Source organism: Sinocyclocheilus anshuiensis, unplaced genomic scaffold, assembly GCF_001515605.1.
Source record: "Sinocyclocheilus anshuiensis isolate Anshui unplaced genomic scaffold, SAMN03320099.WGS_v1.1 scaffold936, whole genome shotgun sequence".
Taxonomy (NCBI): domain Eukaryota; kingdom Metazoa; phylum Chordata; class Actinopteri; order Cypriniformes; family Cyprinidae; genus Sinocyclocheilus; species Sinocyclocheilus anshuiensis.
The window spans coordinates 528390-549909 of NW_015552621.1; the positions used below are offsets into that span (position 1 = coordinate 528390).

Here is a 21520-nt window from a genome sequence, read left to right on the forward strand (position 1 = left end):
TGGACACATGGTCAAGGCAAAAGTCTGTAAGAGCTGGCAAAAACCTGAGTGTAAAAAAAAGATGTGGGTGACAGACATTTTTAGGCGTGGTGATGTAAGAGACAAACTAGTCAAAAACGTAATACTGCCATACAGTGACCTCAACCCCAAACAAAAAGAGAAGTGTTGTAAGCATGACTGGGACCTGCCAATATCTTTCTCCCTCTGATTTCCACTAGTAACGGTCTGGCAAGTGCTGAAGAATCCCTATTCATGAGACGTGAAACGAACCTTTGTTGGACGCCTTTCACATTCCCGTTGAAGGATGTAAAAAGAAAGAGCCAGTGGCAGCCAGACGACCCCGCCCACTTGATGACTGACCGTCAGCCTGACCAATGAGAGAAGCGAAAAGCGAAGCCCTCACGCAGACCTGCGAGAGTGGGCGGGGCTATGCAAATCCAGCGCGGCGCTTTCAGTAGGATGCGCTCCAGCTCTCTCTCAGCCGTTGGTCTTCTTGCGCGCCTGGAAGACAAACCTGACGCTGATTGAGAGAATCCGGTTTGAGAGACGATGGCTTCAAAGTGCCCTAAATGCGAAAAGACTGTTTATTTTGGTAAGTTTGTATTACGTTTCGATTTTATTCTGAACCTCTATTCAAAATACACTCACCGTTATGTTTTGATATGATAAATGACTTCCACGATGCATAATCATAGAAAGCGATGGGTTGTTTGTACAGGTGTTGATAAAACTTTTTTAAACAACTGAGAGTTTGCGATAGATCGTAAAATCAGTTTGTCTGTGCGTTAATCACTCGCCGTCTTCAGTAACATTTCAGTAAATACTTTCTATGCACTCACCTCTCTCAAAACTCCCCAAAATAATTTCTTGAACTTGCTGAGGAAGAGATGCGACATATTCCATCAATACGGGTTTCCTGCGACTTTTGCAAAGCTTAGAGGTACACATTTCATGTTTTTTTGGTTGCGAGAAGAAAATCTATCTTTATTAGACATGTTTTATAAATTATTATGTCACACAAAATTGACTCGGTATGAAAAGTAACTAGTTGTAAACAAATCAAATGTTTTTATCCCCCCAAACTGGTCATTTTTGGCCTGTCCCACTTTTAACAATAAAAATCATATGTCACAATATATTGAATTGATACCAGTTCATTGTAGTAGCCTAATACTGTTAATATATTTTTATTTGTTTTTATTTATTGATTTTATAAATGCTGTTTCATATTTTAAAACATTTAAAATGTTATATTATTTTATATATTTTATTTATAAATTCTTTACTTTATAAGTTGTATAGATTTAATTTTGATGTCTATGTTTTATATGTTTTGTGTAAAATGTGGCAAAATCTCACAAATAATGGGTTTAAACTGTATATAGACAGAAGCAATGTTGCATATCAAATTTAGCGTCTGACCATTTAAGAAAGGGGGGAAAAAATCTAAATTTTAAGCCTTTTTTGGACCTATTTTGTACTGTATTTGTGGAGAGTACCATAGATAGAAATAAGTATGCAAAGTATGATAAACTTTGAATGTCATTTCAGACATCTGCGTGCAAAGACAGCCTATATTCAGACAATTTTATTGCCCACTTTTGTAACTTTAATATTAAACAGTTGTGTCGAAGTCACCCTTTTTTCCTCTTTTTTTTAACATGACCAGTTGAGGGGCTATTTTTCTCTTTTGACCAGATGAGTGGCTACTTTTATAAACACTAAAATGAAAGTTGCTGTACTTTGCTTTTATAGACTTGGATGTTTTCTTAATACAGCATATGGCTCTTGGTGCATGTTTGGGGAACTGAAAGATAGTGAATGAAGGACCTCTTCTTTTCATTTATATCCATTTTCAGGCCAGCAGCATTGATGTCTGCTCAATATATGCCTCTCAATCCATTAAAAAGTTGAATAGCCTCTCTGCCACTTGACCTTATCATCCCTGCTCTCATATTTATAAGGTTATTCATCACTGCATCAGAGCCTTTGTGGTGGAAACTGAGATGATTATTCAGCTCTTATTTATGTTGTATTAATCTGTGTGTCAACCGAACAGCAATAACACACGACCAATAAAGCTGTCGGGTGGTTTTAAATCGATGGTGTGAGCGAGGTGCTGTTATATAAAAGCAAGTGCAGCTTTTTTCATGACTGTGTGTCTAGTGGGTGGGCAGAAAATTCTCTAGCTTGAGTGTTTTTCGGCTGGTTTTGCTTCAGGATCCAGATTTCACATTGGACGACAACATGTATTCATGCAAGTTCATAAGCTTAATAATATGCTAAATCAGTCATATAACATAAAAAATAGCAATTTTGCTTTAAAACATACAGGTTTTGAAGTCTAAATAAGACATGGTTGGTTTTGATGGAGACGGTACTTGCTGCATTTTGATTTTATTGGGCACAAGGGAGGAACTGCACATGTTGCTGACGTCACAGCCATTCTTAGTGGTCCATGATGCCATAGAGCTGAAGAAAGGACAATTCAGGGTTTCACCCAAGACCTCGGTTTACGTCATGAGAGAGTTGATTGAGATGGATGCGGGTGACTGTGCTTTTATTAGACTCACTTTGAAGCCAAGACGCATTCCATACAGCTGTGGAAGAGCAGGGGTGCGGTTCTCCTCTTTTGGTCTTCAAAGTATGTTTCCTCTGAATATGGAAATGTCACCAAGTGGAATATTTGAGGTTGACTGTGAATGTTGCATCCAGATCCACGGTCTAGACATCCAATGAGCAAAAATCAGCAATAAAGCTCTATTAAATAATATAAATAATCATGATTAATATTATTGTTTAATATTGTAATTGTTTTTTTTCTTATTTATCTATTAATATTAATTTACTTTACTAGTTTATATTCAATATTAAATGTAATATATTAAATAAAAAACAAAATGGTTTGGTTGCAAAACCTTCAGTTTGTATTTCCAAATTGAGTTTGTGGGAGTCGTGCATGTGTTCCTGTAAATTCCTTTCTGACTATATGTTCAAACCAAAGTGGTAAGCCACTGTATTGAGTGGAAACGTTTCAGAATTTTGAGTGAACCTTTTATTCATTTATTGAACAGCTGTTAGCAGATCCTGTGGTTTTCTTACACAAGAGGAAGCATAAAAGCTTCATTTCTCACATTCACATGGAATCAGTACTTTCCCATTTTTCATACTTCGCTTCAATTCAAAATGGGTGGGATATCCAAATTTGAGTCTCTTTGAGTCTATATACTCTGAAAAATATTATCGGCATTATGTCCACTTTCACATTTGAACACAACCATTGGAAGCAATTCATGTATGCCTGAAAACAAAGGTAGCATTGTAAGTAAATGCTACAACATATTTTAAACATTTATATAATAGAGAACCTGTCCCTATTATTGACAGACAAGAGCTCACTTACATCATATCAAATCTCATTGATGAGAGAGAATCTGGCAAAACAAGGAATCTGCTTCCTTCACTTTTCATTTTTTCTCTTTTTTCACTGTTCTCCCTTCAAGGCCTGCGTTCATTCTTGAATAGAAGTTAGGAATGCTTTCTTTCTTAGATGCCAGTCGCATCGAAATCTGAGAGGGCATGTCCATTATGTCATCCTTTGGTTTAAGATACAGACAGTTGGTTTAATTGGGAGTTGTCCATACCACCCCTCACTTTTCCTTTTTTCTCTTTCTGTCCCCATCTCTCAACGTATCACATTTACTTTTACTACTTGTACCCATTAAAACCCTGTGTTTTCCACATGGCTGCCTCACAAGCTGTTTTAATGTGCAGAATCTGTTATATAATGCCACTTCTTGCATTTTTGCCTACTGTTTAGGGGCATTGCGTAATCCTGGGAGTCAGAATTGGAGGCCGTTCGCCTTGTCTGTCAGGATTCCTGGCAAGCATGAACTCTTTTTTTTTTTTTTGCTCTTGTTGCAAGGTTAGCAAGAAAAAAGACCTAAGCCATCATGTAATTACTTGTGTTTTATGGGACTAGTCTTTAAACAGGCATTATTCTAATTTGACCTACCCCGAAGGCCTGCAGACATGCATAATTTGTCTACATAAATTTGCTCTACCTGAAGACACAAGGAGAATTTAATGCTGCGTGTATCTTTTTCCCGTCTAGATTGTTCATAAATCAACCCATAATTGTATCAGAATCTATTTAAATCAAAATTGAGAATTTTAACTGGGTCAGTCTCACAAAATGCATATATATGGGTAATAAAAAATATATATTTTAAGAATTGTTAATGTTTTATTGTATTTTACTGTATTGTGATTTAATGTTTTATTGCATTCTTTATTGTATTCTCATTATTGTAAGACATCCAGATGTTTTACAATGCAATGCATTTCCCATTGTTTTCCGATGCTGGTTCTCAGTTGTTGTTTTTTTAAGTATTACAGTAAAAATTAATGTAATATAATTTTTTTTACTATTTAAATTGGCATAAATTATTAAAATTAAACTACACTGAAATTACATAAATTATATATTTATTATATGTTTTACATTTCATATTACGGTCGTGAATACTTTGTTGCTTTACTATAATGAGAATTGGAAGAGGAAATAAACTTAATTGTCATGAAAGTGTTACAATGCAAAAAATCTTACATTACTGCAGAAATTTCTTATTTCTTATTTTTGATTTTGGAATGCAATGTGATCCAACCTGTTCATAATAGATTTCATGATATTCACCCAACCACTGAAATGTGAGGACCAGTAGAGTTGCATGTTGGCTGCAGGGAATCTGAGGCCGAGCTCCACGAGGCAGCATTGATTTATACTGACAGCCATGGGCACTGCAGTAGCACACAGGCACATGTAGCTCTCATTCAGGCCAAACAACTGAAAATCATGAGGTTGCTTAACTTATATCAATAGGAAACTGCGCTAGACTGAAGAGACAGACGTGCCTTGCGTCAGCAGGGCCACATCTGTGCAGCAATGGCCCAAACCACACCCAGCCTTTCCACACTACTGTAAGGAAATTCACAAGCCGCTGCAAATTGGAAAACCAAGCACACAATCAGATGCCTATTTGAGATTTGTTTGGAGAAGGAACTGCCACTCAGGAGTTGATGGTTATGGGCAGGGTCTCTAAGAAAGGCAATGTTTGCCATCATAGAAGAGTAGGATCATTAACAGAGCTAGGCCTACAGAACATGATTTGAACGTAGAGCATGTGTGCTATTTATAGCTAAAGACGCTGAGGATCAAGGGAACTAACCACAGCAATCTTATCTCTGCTTATTGGAGCCAGGAAGGACAGCTTGTGTACATTCAAGCTACATTTTACCTCGTTTTATCTCTGTGTGTGATCGTACATGTTTGGCTAAGGCCTGCAGGCCCTCAGATGCAAGGCTAGTGGGTCATGCTGTAATCAGTGACTCGAAGCAAAGCCCCATGTTGGACCCAGATGGCGTGCATGTTGCTTTTGCAGTATGAGAGGATACAGTCAGTGTAGAGAACAGTATTGTAGTAATGCTCTGAACAGATGGGTCCACATTAATGGTTGCTGAAGTGGAATCAAATCTATCCCTGCCTTTCAAATTGATTCCCATGTGTACAACCACAGTGAGTGGACAGATACAGTATACTGTATAACGCATGTTGTTTTGCCCAAGTACAGTTCAGAGTTAATGTCAACCCAGTGCCAACCAGAAAGTACTTGTTTGTTTATACTTGTTTGTAGTTTTGCTTTTTAAGTTTTATAAAAATCCATTTTAACACACTGAAGGTCTCTGCTGAGGGTGATGGAGTAGGTTTTAAGAGTGCATTGCTGGGTAGAGAACAGTATTGTAGTAATGCTCTGAACAGATGGGTCCACATTAATGGTTGCTGAAGTGGAATGAAATCTATCCCTGCCTTTCAAATTGATTCCCATGTGTACAACCACAGTGAGTGGACAGATACAGTGGGTACGGAAAGTATTCAGACCCCCTTCAATTTTTCACTCTTTGTTATATTGCATTCAAGCTACATTTTACCTCGTTTTATCTCTGTGTGTGATCGTACATGTTTGGCTAAGGCCTGCAGGCCCTCAGATGCAAGGCTAGTGGGTCATGCTGTAATCAGTGACTCGAAGCAAAGCCCCATGTTGGACCCAGATGGCGTGCATGTTGCTTTTGCAGTATGAGAGGATACAGTCAGTGTAGAGAACAGTATTGTAGTAATGCTCTGAACAGATGGGTCCACATTAATGGTTGCTGAAGTGGAATCAAATCTATCCCTGCCTTTCAAATTGATTCCCATGTGTACAACCACAGTGAGTGGACAGATACAGTATACTGTATAACGCATGTTGTTTTGCCCAAGTACAGTTCAGAGTTAATGTCAACCCAGTGCCAACCAGAAAGTACTTGTTTGTTTATACTTGTTTGTAGTTTTGCTTTTTAAGTTTTATAAAAATCCATTTTAACACACTGAAGGTCTCTGCTGAGGGTGATGGAGTAGGTTTTAAGAGTGCATTCCTGCTGTGGAGCCCGTAGGGTGTTCAGCTGTGTAAATGCTGTTGAGGCCTAGCGCTGTTTATTTGTGATTACATCTCAGGCAGGGTCAGCATATAACAGACCTTCCTTATCAATCTCTTTTTCTCGTTAGTGCAGGACTAATCATTAGATATACAATTTCATGAAAAATGACCCTATTTACTTTCTAAATACACATTCCTGGTCTTATATATTATGCAAAGAAAAGGTTGGTCTACACAATCTTTTATCTTGCAGAATTGGCTTTCCTCTGAAATGAAACCAAAAGGCAGGAAATAATGTTAATCAATAGTCAGACAGCTATTTAGGCATTGTTTATGCTACTAGGTGATTCGGCCTTGCCGATAGTTAAATGGTTGCAAATGTTTCATGTCAACTTTTAGGGACCACACATTTGTAGGGCCTCCTTATCCACCTTATTTTTCAACGTGATTGTAAGGTATTATTTCCTGTGAATGTGTGAGACTTCTGATTCCTTAGCCATTATAGGTAAATAACTAAAAAGAATAACAACGTACAGTAAACTGTAAAACTATTTGCATTAGAAACCAGTGTGTTTATGATTACAGTAATAAAATAAAATAAAATGATAGTAATATCAAGAAGCATAGCAAACTGTTTTTGTACAGCTAAAATAACTGGTAGCGGTTGACACCAGAAGCCTTGCACATTTAAGTTAAAAATGGCCATGCACACTCTTACCTTAAAAATAAAGTGGATAAACCTTCTACTTTTGTCTACAACCTTGTACTGACCTCGCTTAAACCCACCTTGTTGACCCTCGCTCCGTTCCCTTCTGCTCTCCTATCACTTCCTGTCAACTGCTCAACAAAGGGCAAACTATTACTATGTCCTAAAACACACACACCCATATCAGTGGACAGCCCAGGGAGCAATTGGGGCTTAGGTGCCTTGCTCAAAGGCACCAGTTGTGGGTAATGAGGGTAGAAGAGAGTGCTGTCCATTCACTCCCCCACCTACATTTCCTGCGGGTACTGAGAATCAAACCCACGACCTTTGGGTTACAAATCTGACTCTTTAACCACTAGGCCACAACTGCCCCATAATAGTGACATAATGTAGCCAGAGCAGATAAAAAATTGCTTTCTTGCAATTGGGATGTTCTGTAAAGTTTGTCTGAATTAGCAACAGTAACCAAAGGGTTGAAGCTTCCCCCTTGGTTACAAGGAAGGGAAGGGTCAATTATACAGTGGTTTCAAAAATAATAAGCCACGCCGTCTAAAGAAAAACACTTGAAAAATTACAAATACAGTGTCCCCATGTTCCAGAGAGATAGATGCATCTGTTGTGCCTAGACAAACCTAATAAGAATGATTAAACTGAGATTGATCTCTCACGGCTTGATTTTTTTTTTTTTTTGTCCAAAGAAAACCTCTTGAGAGCCTCTTTTTTTCTGGAACAACCCCCCTTTGAGAGCCTCTTTTATTCTGGAACAACCCCCAGGATATTGGGCAGGACATGTTTACAGAGAGACTTATTTACATGATATCAGGTTGATAAATCTTGCTTGGTAATGCTGACTTCATTAAATCTCATATGACTCTTGTTGGGTAGAAAGAGTTGTTGTGACTGATTTGCTTTCGAAATGAGAGCAGACTGCAGTGTAGTTTCATTAGCCCACATCCAAACCTGCATCTGTTCTGCTGAGATGGCACAAGCTCATTCGTGTGAAGCCACTGAGGGTTTCATTTACCCTCCCTTTGTGTTGTTCACGGATCAGTTGACCTGGTGTTTGAGGTGTTATCGTCTGATTTAATTGTGGGGTAAACTGTGGGAAAACACATGATCTAATGGCTGACGGGAGATGTTACTTCTACAGACAGTACCAGCAGGACTAAAGAGATTAACTCTGCAGCTCAAAACAAAGCACTAAGCTGCTTATCAGCGATCAGGTGTACATATTGCACTGTAAACTCTCTGTGTGCTCATTAGAGCCGGACATTGGGAGGTACTGGAACCTCTCGTATTGTCTTACACAACCGTCCATTACAGCTCTCATGCCTCTATGCCTCGCATCCAAGGTAACCTGACTCTCTAATGAAGCCCTCTCTGGTCTCCGTGTCTTCCCTCTCCGGTCGAATGGATTCCCTTAGGGGCGTACGAGATGACAGTGCTTTTAGGATATCGCTATAGACGCACCGTTTCTATTGGAAAGCAGAAACCTGGGCCCGTATTCACAAAACATCTTAAGGCTAAAAGTAGCTCATAACTAGCAGATTTAGGAGAAAATCTTAAAATAATGGGCGTGTCAGTCCTAAATTTAGGACTCCTAAATTTTTGTTCTAAGAGTGTTTCACAAAGCGTTTTAGTAGGGAGACTATCAGCCAATCACTGTGTGCATAGTTAGTAAGTATGCTGACATCATCCATAGCAACAAGGTCAACCCCGCCCTTACTCTTAGCTTAAGACTTCTGTCTATTCCTTAGTAAAAGTTTGTCTCAGCAGCTTTGTGAATAGGTTTTAAGAGAAAACTCTTAGCTAAAAACTTTTACTGCTATTTAGGAGAACTCTTTGTGGTATAAGATAAAATGTTTTGTTAATACGGGCCTGTAATTTTGACTGCGGACAAAGCTGCTTGTAAATATACTACCCAAGACACCGATTTCCTTTGGCCGTAGTAAAATAATGTGTTAGAGCGTAACTGGAGGTCATCCAAGGGTCTATTCAGCTTGATGAGCGATTAGCGATTCCCTCCGCCCACGCAAAACTACACCAATAACTGAAACAGCTCCCCAGCAACCACTTGTACAACAACAGAAGCCCTTTTAATGGCAACTCTGTTCATCTGCACTTCGTCAACCACCACGTAGACACACTTACCGTTATATAGTACTCACTGGCATTGCCATCTTCCCTGTGGAGACACTCTCTCTTTATTCCCAGTTGGGCTATTGACTGTGAAATCTCACTTATCTTGGATTAGCCTCCTGCTGGAATACCAGTGATTTATACTGTCTGGATCTCTCCGTCTCTCCAGTGTGAGCTTAGAATTCATTTGGATATGAGGCCTGTGTTAGTAATAGGGTTACATTTATAGTATGTAACTACTTCAATTTTTTTTTTTAAAGAAACCCCTAGTCGTACTTTGTATAAAGTCTTGATCTGGGTATTATCAGTGTGCTTCGGACATCATTGATTCCTCAAATCATGTTTCTGGGTAAGGAGAGTTGTGATACCACTTTTCTAGGCAATCAAATTAAGGGTGTTTATCTGATGTTAAATAAGGCATGGGAAAAAATCCCTCTGATTCAAGGAGGGACCTAAAACTTATAGAGACCAGAACCTGAGGGTGGACTCTTTTGACTTGAGCCAGTAAGCAACCATTTAGAACATAGTATAGGGTGACCATACGTGCCATTTTCCCAGGACGCGTCCTGGGAAAATGGCACGTATGGTCACCCTAACATAGTTACCACTTAGCAATGCGTTAAACTACACCACCCTGCAATTCCCTGGCAACCACTAACAGCACCCTTGCAGTGTGGTGGCAAGTATTGCACAGGCAAGTATCACTCATTTTCTTCAGAAAACGTAGAGATTAAGGCCCCGTCCACACGGAGACGCGTTTAGCTGTATACGCATACATTTTGTATCGTATAGGCGTTTCGTCCAGACGGATCCAGCGTTTTGGGTGAGTGAAACCGATTTTTTTTTAAACCGGGTCCCAGAATGGATAAATCTGAAAACGCTGCCCTTGCGTTTTCGTGTGGACAGCGAATCCGTATATTTTCTGAAACGATGACGTCATCAGCCCACGTCAGACACCGCTACGTCTCGTAACAGCAACAAAAACATGAACAAACACTGAACGGTTGTCTTTTTATTAACTAACATTAACACAGATTAATAAATGTATTGTTCCATGTTCGTTTGTATACTGCGCGCAAGGTTTATGTCTTCTTCTCCATTTTTAGTGTATCTCTGTGGCAGAATTACAGTGCCACATACTGGTCTGGCATGTATACTACATCGTTTTGTGTCGGTTTCGTAGTTTCGTGTGGACGCAGATATTTCTTGAGACAATGAGAAAAAAAAGATCGGATAGGGAAAGCTCTGGCTTCGTGTGGACGTAGCCTAAGTTATACCTTTTTCAACATTTGTCCCAGAGATTATCATACTTTTTAAAGATTCGTACCCACACATTTTAAATTGTTGCTACACCGCCGTGTGTGAGTATACTTGTGTATCTCAGAGGGCTGCAAAACTGACAGAACAAAAACAATACTTCTCCAGGCGGGAAAGCTAGGAAGTAGGGGAGAGCAGGAGGAAACGGATTGTTCTCTTTAGCTGATTGTGCCCTGTTTTGATAAGTGAAGGTGTTTCCTCCATAGTGAGAGGGCTGTCCCAGCAGCCCTGCCTTATGCATTGTCTTGAGAGCAAGGTATATAAATGGAAAGAGTAATATTAGGTCTGGGGAAGTCTCCCAGGACCCTCCTGAAGAAACGGGACAGGAGGGGAAATGGAGAAATGGGTCTCCGTACTATATGTCGTCACTTAGCTGTCCGGTTCTAATTAGCCCCCGCCACTGCATTTCCTTGTGTTTCATGTCAACACATCTCAGCTATGTAATGAACCGCTGTGACCACTCACAATGAGGCCAGTGCTTTTCATTGTTTTTATGTAATATGATCTCACAATGATTATCAAAACGAAAATGCCTAGACCAGCACACATCCTCAAAACATGAAGCTAGCCTAGATCTGAAAATTATGCAAATCCACCATTAATAATGCTGTGTGGAGACTCTCACTTATTGTTGCCTTCACAACAAGGAGCAGCTCTTTGCTTTAACCTCCTGAGGAAATGCACTACATACTTAAGTTCTTTTAGGATCTTGGATTCTCAGACAGGAAGTTTCTATGGCACATTCGTAACTTATCAGGGGCTGCAGCCATCAAGATATGAGTGGAAGGGAAAATCACAGCATAAAAGTAACATCTAAATTCTTATACACTATAGTTAAAAAAAGCTCCTACCCACATTTTGTGGATAAAAGATTCTGGGGTGTGGTTATGGGCAGGTCCACTGGGCAGCAACACATTATTATCACAATATGACATTGACTGTGTCTAAAATTGCATACTCAAAAAAAAGTAAGTTCTACTGTGTATAGTATGAATGTATATAGTATGAACGTATATAGTATGAACGTAATCCAGACATCTGTCATATGCTGTCATTGTTGTGACCTATCAGCAGGGCCGTTTCTAGGCATAGGCGCTAGGCGGTCGCCTAGGGCGCCACCAGCTGAAGGGGCGCCAATGAGCGCACGTACTGGCACTTTTAGCAGGGTTGTGATAAAGAGTAAATTGGCTAGAAACGGCCCTGCCTATCAGCAAGAGTTTCCTTGCTTCATTGCCATTCACAAATGCTCTCCTGTGCCCTCATGAGGTAGTAAATTGTCCATTGGATGCCAACTTCAGAATGTCATTGGAAGTAGAACAGAAGGTCATACTTTTCTGCCTGCTGTTTTATGAATACTGTGAATTAGGAAATATACTCTTTTCACATACTGATTTTGCCTATTATACAGTAGGGAAGTATGCATGTTCAGATGCAGCCATAGTCTATCATAAAGACCAAAGCAAATCATGCTAAATACTGTATCCCATTTTAATATAAAACCATTTAATATAAAATATGAGGTTGCACACAAATTATGACATCACATATGAATTTCATTTATAATATTTAAAAAATAATAATTTGCTAATGCAAATATCGTTGTTATTGTTACTCAGAGTTAGAGATTTGAACAAGCACCTAATTATTAAACCTCAAATTGTGAGGTGAAATATCCAATAGCAATGCCTCAATATCCTAGTGACCACCCATCAATGCCCTACGAGTCATATCGACTTGGCAACCACTGACAATACCTTAGTAACGGCGCAGCAAGTTTTTCATGTGCAGACGTACATATTTTTTTAATGAAAAATTCTCTCTCTCATCTCCCAGCTGAGAAAGTGTCATCACTGGGGAAGGACTGGCACAAGTTCTGTCTGAAGTGTGAGCGCTGCAGTAAGACCCTCACAGCGGGTGGCCATGCTGAGGTGAGTAGGTCAGAGATCACACACTACTACCTCTCTGCAGTCTAGCTGGGGAAACTCAAACTCTGACTGCTGAGTATTGACTTTGACACTGTGCATTTCCATCAGAGGATCAGTGGTCTATTTGAAGAGTCCAGAACCAGGACTGAAGCCTGTCATGTGGCATTATGTGTGTTGGAGGGCAGTGTTGGGAGCTAGCATGACATAAACACAATTTAAGTGGTAAATATGATACAATCTTGAAAATACAAACGCCAACTGAACATATCAAAGCCTACAGCATGTTACAACAAGTATTTCCCATCCTTATCTCTTTTGGATAGCTGTATGTAATCGTGTCTCATGATGCTCGTCTTCAGTGATTTGTTGAAAGCTTGCTGGCCAGCTTTGTACATCCCGAGTGTTCCTGACTGCAAGGCAAGCCAAATGAAATTCTCTATGACCTTTCCAGCATCCTATTACATCACACAGTGACGACTGTGTCTAGATCAGAATGGCAGTAGAGGGCAAAGGACAAAGGGCAGTGATGTTTTAGAGCCAGAGGAATCATTATCACCAGTCATCATGTTGCCTTGAGTCTGTATTCCACATGGGTAAGAGTAGGAAACACCTGAGTGTTGCATTTACTCCAGGAAGAGAGTCACAAATAGAAGGAGTTCTCTCTGTAATCTGTGCGTAAGTACAGTGGGTACGTAAAGTATTCAGACCCCCTTAAATTTTTCACTCTTTGTTATATTGCAGCCATTTGCTAAAATCATTTAAGTTAATTTTTTTTCCTCATTAATGTACACACAGCACCCCATATTGACAGAGGGGTCTGAATACTTTCCGTACCCACTGTATGTTAACATCTTCACTGCTCACATCAGCCTAAATCTGGATGTAGGTCAGGTTGCTATGGAGAGATTTCTGTTGGGTGCTACGCAGTACAGGAACGAGGATGGGGTAAAGTGAAGACGGGTGAAGCAAGTTTTTCTTCAAGACCATTGACTGAACAAGAACTCGCCCTGTGGATAAGATGATAATCCCTTAGTGTCCTCCGTGGATTCTGGCAGGGTAAAGCGAGAGGGTTTACGGGAATAGCCATGTTAAATAGAGGCAGAATGGAGAGAGTTTGGATTCAGTTACCAGAATGTGAGAGGCTCTGGGAAAAGTGTGGGCTTGTGTGCTGCTCTATATGACCGGTAAGAGATGACCAGTGAGAACTGTAATGGGAGCTGATGGACTAAGCTTTGTATCTGGCATAGACATCACACCCACAGACTTTTCACTGTCTGTCTGATGCGTATTGCACACAATATGCCAAGAGATTTCTAAAAAAAAAAAAACAAGATCTGATTTTGATTGGCAATTTCCCAAAGTCAAAGGGTGTGCAACTGACAGCGATTTCCCACAAAAAAGTACGCAGAAGTGGGTGAGCTGAAGTGACATGAATCCCGAGACCATTGACCACCGCTTGCCAATCCAGAGTGACTCTGTGGTCATTACCAATGAGAGTGCAGATAGTAAAGCTTGCGTGATCTGCTGCCTAATACAATTGGATACTGCAGTCAAGTAAGAATGCTTGCCAGCAAACTTACTAACAATATAGTGATCTGACGACCTCCAGTGATTAAAACGCTGTCAGAGTAATGGAACCTTCAGGGACTAAAGGTTTCTATTTCTATTGGGTAACTGTACTGTCAATACTTGCTTTAGTTAGCAGTTCCACAGAAGAACTAGTCATTGGATTTGGTACATTTGTGAGGTTCATGGCATTTAATTTTTGAGAAACTTCATAGCAAAGCAAGTAGATTTCCTTGACCACACATTTCAGATTCCCCCGTATGATCTTGACTAAAAAACTGTAAAGTTGACCAGACTTTATGACAATGTCTTGATATGTGAGACTACATTTACATGTATGCATTTGGCAGATGCTTTTATACAAAGCAACTTACATTACACTCAAGGTACACATTTACTTTTTATTAGCTCTTGCTTTCCCCAAGAATCGAACCCATGACTTTGATGTTGCTATCACCACGCTCCAGGAAAGCTTCCCTCCCTAAAATTTCCTCCCTAGTGGTCTAGTTGGGCTAACACTTTAGGATCCTGATTAAATTACACCAGAACAACTAAACCTCTGTAAGTCGACTACTGTAGCTTTTCTGCCTTTTTTAGAAGTACTGACATCTTACAATATCATCAAGTTTTCCGGCCATTGGAATTGAGGGGGGAAGGTATCTGCTAGTCTTTGGTTGGAATGTGGGGCTCATTACAATTTATTTTACCCTTGCATACTTTTGTACTGGCATGAGGCCACAGTTCTCAGCCCCTTCCGTTCCTTTATCCTGTCCTGCGCAGCTGTAACGGTCACACAGCTGCCGTCTGACGGTCCCATGGCAACCTTTTCCCGCCATGGCCCTGACCAAAGGGCTCTGGGAGCAATTGCCATTGAAATATGTTCCATCTTCCACGTCCTTCCATGTACACACACAGATACACTCAAGGCACACAAAGACACATAGGACACTCTGGGTGTCCTTTTCCATCAACATAGACTGTGCCCTTGTAACTGCTGTGAGTGTTATCAGGGAGGGGACGCCAAGATAAGCACCGTCTGTGGCATTTAGACATTTAGGATGGTCTACAAGCAGAAGATTAAATTGCAAACTAAGACCAGCAAATGCACACTCATTCAGTGGAGTCTTAAATGATGGAATATAAGCCTGGAATGACCATGTTTTCTTTGTTTTACATCCTCACAGCATGATGGGAAACCATATTGCCACAAGCCATGCTACGCTGCCCTCTTTGGGCCAAAAGGTGAGATGAGATAACACACTTAACATTTCTAGTTGAAATCATGTGATAACAACAGTGACATGTAACTGTTGTAATCTCTGGCCATTTACTGTATATACAATATATTGGGTTATGAAATTATTGATTTGACTTAAGAGATTTTGCACTTTTGTACATATAGTGTGCATCGCAAGAGTAAATTGTTATATATAAGCCATTGTTGTCATACAATTAAAGAGTGCCCTCTGCTGGGCATTAGGACATTCTTGTTTTGAGAAAGAAATCAATGGCAACACTTCACAATAAGGTGTTGTTCATTTATATACTATTGTTAATTTTTAAATGTACATTGTACATTAATGATACAGCTTAACATGTTAAAATATATTAGTATCGGCAGAGATTAACATTAAATTAGATTAATAAATGTGTTAAAAGTGTTGCTAGTTCATGATACCGAACTAATTTTAATGCATGAACAAATGTAATTAGTCATATCAAACATTTCTTATTGTGAATGTTGTATGATAGTGGGATATTTTCATGAAACCTTGTTTAATTTGTAGGTGTGAACATTGGGGGTGCAGGCTCATATGTGTATGAGGCTCCTGCCAACCCCTCCCCACCTGCATCCAACGTGGACTCTGCACCAAAACCTCAGGAGAAACAGGTCCCAGCATTTTCAAGGCCGCCATCTAAAGGTACAAACAGCAGCAGAGATCAGCAGCAACTGACCTATTCTGATCTGAACAGGCTGAATGTGTATTACTGTCAACAACAGCTATCACTGAATCGTTGTTTGTCAGCCTAAGGCCACAACATAAAGGTTGTAGTTTGTGTGCATCTTCCTTTAGCTACAAATCATTGTGTTCTAAATGTTTTTGCAATAAGACGTATGACAAATTGCACAGTGTTTATTTGGATCATGGAGTGCATACATCTTTCACTTCAGCTGGAAGCATCACAACCTTCTCTGGGGAAGCCAACTTGTGTCCCAGATGCAACAAAAAGGTCTATTTTGGTATGCTTCTCTCCATCCTAACATTTCATACCGTAGCTTGAATTTTAATGATTGGAAATCCATAACAGAAAAATGTTATAGTGCTAGCATAATGACATGTCCTGTTGCTTACTTATGGCAGCTGAGAAGGTGACATCACTGGGGAAGGACTGGCATCGTCCATGCCTGCGTTGTGAGAGATGTAGTAAGACCCTGGCAGCAGGCAGCCACGCAGAGGTGAGAGGAAGATGAAGTTGCTAATAGTAGAAGTGCATAGATGGCTTCCATGATTCTTTCATTCATTCTGCCCATGTAAAAGAATTTAATCAAGAATCATTTTTACATTAGAAATCTTGAAATCCCGCAGGGCATCTGTGGGTCATTGAAAAGTATTAATAGGTAATAAATCAATTTGCTGGAAATTAAGTTTAAAAAAATTTTTTATTTTTTTTTTGCATTTCCTTTGGGAATATGGCTGTACAATTAATCAAAATAAATTGAAACCTCAATATGACTTGTGATAATTAAATTGCACAAAAATAATATTACCACTGTAGAAGCCAAAAAATAACATTTTTAGTTGATGTGCAGGTCTTAAAAAAAAAAAAAGAAAAGCTATTGACAAAAATATTGTAGGAATATATAGTTGGAAGTGCTGATAACATTTATATCAGTTGAATGCATGAATTTACCCTAAAATGTGTTTTTATGTGTTGTAGCACAATGGTCAGCCCTACTGCCATAAACCATGTTATGCTGTCCTCTTTGGCCCAAAAGGTACTGTGAGAGTTTCCAACTCAAGGGGGAGCCATTGCTTAATTTTTTGAAAATAGTCTGACATTGTTTCAATTTAGTAGTTATTTATTTGCAGTGAAGATAAAGAACTTTTCAAGCAATTATACATCTTTTGATATGTCCAAGTTAAATAATTTTTAAATTAGTTATTAACCCAGTCTCTCTTGGATTTCTAGGTGTAAACACAGGCGGTGTTGGCAGCTACATCTATGACAAGGAGCCCAACACGGAGGCTCAGCCTTGATTTTTCAGTCCTTGGGAAGCCCAACTTCACTATAATAACAGCCACTACCAGTACCTCACACACTTTCACATATGCCCCACTCTTTGCCTTATCACGGATAACCTGTGCCAGCTTGGATCTTTCTGCAGAAAATGACGGCACATACTACAACCATGCCTTGAGCTCCAACTGCACCACTGACAGTCCCTTGGGCTCTTCTTATTGGTCCACTTGATGGTCCTCTACCCCAATTCCAACTGTCTCCAACAGGAAAATTTGAACTGCTTAATATAATAATTTCTGATTTGCCCTATGATTAATTTAAAGGTAATTTATTTAATTGTATACAGTGTCTTTGTTTGTATAATCATTCAAATGCTGTATTGCAAGATCCCTACTTCCACAGTACTGCATGTACAGTAGGATGTTTGTGTAATGTGTATTCTAGTAGCAGATAAAACAACAGAAGTTCACTGAGGGAGCTTTGTTTTATGACGAGGAGCCGGGCTGTTTGAAATGCCTGCTGACAGAGAGATGAATCTCACCTTAGAGGCTCCATGCAGGTGCGTTCGGGAGCACATCATCATAAATCTGAAAAATATTCCCAAACCCAGATTTGCTTTTTGGCCATATGGTAACATTCCTATGTTTAAACATTTTAAGAGAAGGTCTGCAGGATGTATGCAGACAGTAAAGTAAAATGGCCAAGCACTTATTTTTAAGGGGAGGACAGATCCTGCTCCCAGAGGGCCACTGTCCTGCAGAGTTTAGCTCCAGCTCTAATTAGGTACACCTGAACCAGCTAATCAAGGTCTTCCAGATTACTAGAAACTCCCAGTTTCCAAGCAGTTCTAGGTGTGTTGGGACAGGATGGAGCTCAGATCTGCAGGCCCTCCAGGAGCAGGTCTGGATAACCCTTTATTAATGGGGTAGCTAGTTGAAGTCCACAGGGACAGATGGGAACAGGGGTGTATGTGATTGGTGCTTGGTGACCAAGTAGCTGCAGCTAATATTTCTGATGCCAATCTAGTATAGTTACATAATGCATGGAAACAGATTAAGGAAAAGATATGAATAAGCTTTTGTGATATGAATATTTTAAACAAACCCCAGTTTCTCAAAGTGTTGAAACTGAAGTATTATGTTTCACATTAGTTTGTTGTAAATTTGACTACATTCTTTCTGAATGTGCATTTGTACTCTGACTGTAATTATATATAATTTTTTTTTTTTTTTGCTGTATCAGGCCTTTGTTATTTTGAGAACTTTCTTATGCAGAGTCTGTAAATTAAGTCCTGCTGCTTTTGTATGTTTAATCCCATATTAAAGTTTACGTAAAACCTTTCCCTGGTCTTGGATTTTTTTTTTTTTTACTTAAGTCCAGCTGAATGCGACTGCTGTAATAAAACATGCTATAACAAGATGCGAACAATAAGGGAGTCAAGGTAAATTGATACAGATGGTCTTGAATGCACTGCATTGTTACTCATTTTCCGGTAATCATTTGATTGTCATGATCTTCATGTTGCACTTATCCACAGCGAGAGGAGAGCACTGAACATTCACTGGAATAATGCACCTGACAGAGCCTATTTGTGTGCTTTGATCACAAAACGCTTTGAATAGTAATTGGTTTTTCTCCATTTTACAATTAAAGCTTGTCTTGGCAATACTCTTGTGATCGGAGTTATCAAAGTGTTGGAGAAAACATCTCTTGATCTCCAGTTAAGGTTACATTCAGTCAAATTAGGTCTGCTCAGTTTTGTCTGTCCCATTGAGCTCTTAGTAAAATCAATAGAACAAGTTATTCATTGTAAAGATTTCCTTTTTTAATGTTACTTTTACCACTTTTTCAATAAAATGTGTCTGTAGACTATTGGTGCCAGAAATCAAATGGCTTGCAAATGGTTGAAATTTATTTTCAAAAATGCTTTTATTAATAGAGCTTCATTCGTTTTATGTATCAAAACAACATTTCAGATTCTGATTGGTCCATTGGTTAGTCTAGTTATGCCGTCCCATTGCGCAAAGTCCCATGACTTAACATGATGCACTTAGAAATGTATTCGGTAAATGTGTTTATACACATGTTTTCTTATCGGATAAAAAATAATCCGACACAGTTGAGCACATAAGTTTTTTTATGTGCATTTTTAGAATTTATGCACATCTTGGCATTTCCATTCAGTGTTTTTAAATGCGATATCCCAAAATGCACATAAAAATAGGTGGGTGGAAGGTCGCTGTGATTTTTCCAAGTAAGACATGTTCCTGGATGAACATATTTTGTTTATCCTGGATCAACATTACTGTCCAAAAATATAGACTAAACCCAATCCCTACCCCTAAACCTAACCCTACCCATAATTTATTCCTAAAATCAGTGTAAAATGATAGCTGATTAACAATGGTGTAGAAGCACCTAACCCTGATCGTAAGCCTAAAACAGATATCCCTCGATTCTGATTGGTTAATTGATATGGTGTTCCAGGATCAACAAGGATGTTGATCCAGGAACATGTTGTACTTGGTGAAATCACGGTCACCGTGGAAACATAGCTAATGTGGCAAATTTGTGACTGAACCTGTTGTGAAATCTTTCAACCTCACTCAAAATTCCAGATCGAGAGGATTCCTACTGAAATGTCTGGATTTCACCAAACAGCGATAATAGTGACCTGGATGGCCACAGTCCTGCAGAGTTGAGCTCCAACCCTAATTAAACACACCTGAACCAACTAATCAAGATCTTCAGTCTCGCTACCCAGCTAACAATTTTTGGTTCCCAGAACATTATTTTTATGGTTTGTTTTTGGTTAGCCAGGAAAGGTTTCTTAATGTAAATAGAACGTTATCAAAAAATAACAACTCTGCACCATTCTGGGAATGTTATTTTATGGTTGCAAAATAATAACCTAAAAATAACCATTAGCTAACATTATGTACGAGTTATTTTTAGGTTATTTTAAATATAACCACCTTGCAACGTTCTGGGAATGCTATTTTATGGTTGAAAAATGCTAACCTAAAAATAACCATTAGGGAACATTCTGTATGAGTTATTTTTAGGTTATTTAAAAAAATAACCACCCTGTGACATTCTGGGAATGTTATTTTATGGTTGCAAAAGATAAAAACCTAAAAAGAACGTTCCTAGAACGTTATTTATTGGTTCTCAAAAAAATAACCAAACAGCAACCAAAATCTAATGTTAGGATGTTTACTGGGTACAAACTTCCAGACAATCGAGTTAGAGCTGTTTGGCCCTTTAGGCGCAGGTCTGGACACCCCTGATATAAATCAGCTCTAAAGTGAAACGCCTGCTGTGTATATCACTGCAGCAATATGTTGCAGTATTACAGTATTGGCAGGTATTATCTGAATGAATTGTAGCATATTGTGTTTTAAAGTATCTTCAGAGAAGCCAGTTTTCTTGAAGTGTCCCCAAACTATGACATCACCCTCATACCATAGATCTAAACATTTCCCATCTGACAGGAAGGAGAGCTTTACTGGATTTTTCATCAGATGCTTACAATAGAGCTAGCTCAAAACAGCTGGAAATGTGTCCTGTGATGTGTTAGCAATGGGACAGGGTGGGCTGTCTGCTTCAAAAACCCACAAATTCAGCCTGACCAATGTGTGGCACCCTGGGTCATGGTCTTTCACGATGCCGCCAGACAGCAAAACTAAGCAGTGTACTTCTTTACAGAAATCATGTTTTAACAGGACTTTCTCTTTGTAAATACAATTTAGAGCACATGTTCTTTTCTAAACATTTTCTGAGACAAAAAGTGTGTGACTGTGTGAGCCCAGTGCAAATAGACGAGCGGATAACCTCTGCAAACAAATCAAAGACGTAGAATAGAAGATTTATGATGCCGTGATAACTCTACATTCGTATTCAGTGTGTTTACAGCTGTGACTGTCAAACTTGCACTCTTTTAAATCTTCTCACTGAGTCTATGGCATGCTTGTCTTCAGATTACACCACCTTCATCATTCAATGCCATAAAAGAATCACCTTTTAAAGCTAATGACTTACCCATCAAAGTGAAACGCAATTCATTCACATAAACGCCTTTTATACAATATCACTGAATGCTGTCATATAGTTGAAATATTGTAGGCATGTTAAAATTTTGTTATGAAATA

At 39.1% G+C, this 21520-nt stretch overlaps 1 protein-coding gene across 1 annotated transcript; it reads left to right on the forward strand.

The window, feature by feature from the left end:
• The first annotated feature begins 478 nt into the window (after positions 1-478).
• LOC107666262 (cysteine-rich protein 2-like) lies at positions 479-18588 on the forward strand. Its single transcript, XM_016457485.1, has 8 exons — positions 479-592; positions 12469-12563; positions 15311-15368; positions 15914-16048; positions 16300-16368; positions 16490-16584; positions 17067-17124; positions 17319-18588. Exons 1-8 carry the CDS (start codon positions 550-552, stop codon positions 17384-17386), a joined length of 621 nt encoding a protein of 206 aa, XP_016312971.1. The 5' UTR covers positions 479-549; the 3' UTR covers positions 17387-18588.
• Positions 18589-21520: the final 2932 nt, after the last annotated feature.

Excerpts from the sequence above, each read along its gene's own strand:
- LOC107666262 (XM_016457485.1), top strand. The coding sequence starts at position 550 with ATGGCTTCAAAGTGCCCTAAATGCGAAAAGACTGTTTATTTTG. Across the intron at positions 15,369-15,913 it reads TGCCCTCTTTGGGCCAAAAG|GTGTGAACATTGGGGGTGCA; the intron begins GTGAGATGAGAT and ends TTTAATTTGTAG. Across the intron at positions 16,369-16,489 it reads CAACAAAAAGGTCTATTTTG|CTGAGAAGGTGACATCACTG; the intron begins GTATGCTTCTCT and ends TACTTATGGCAG.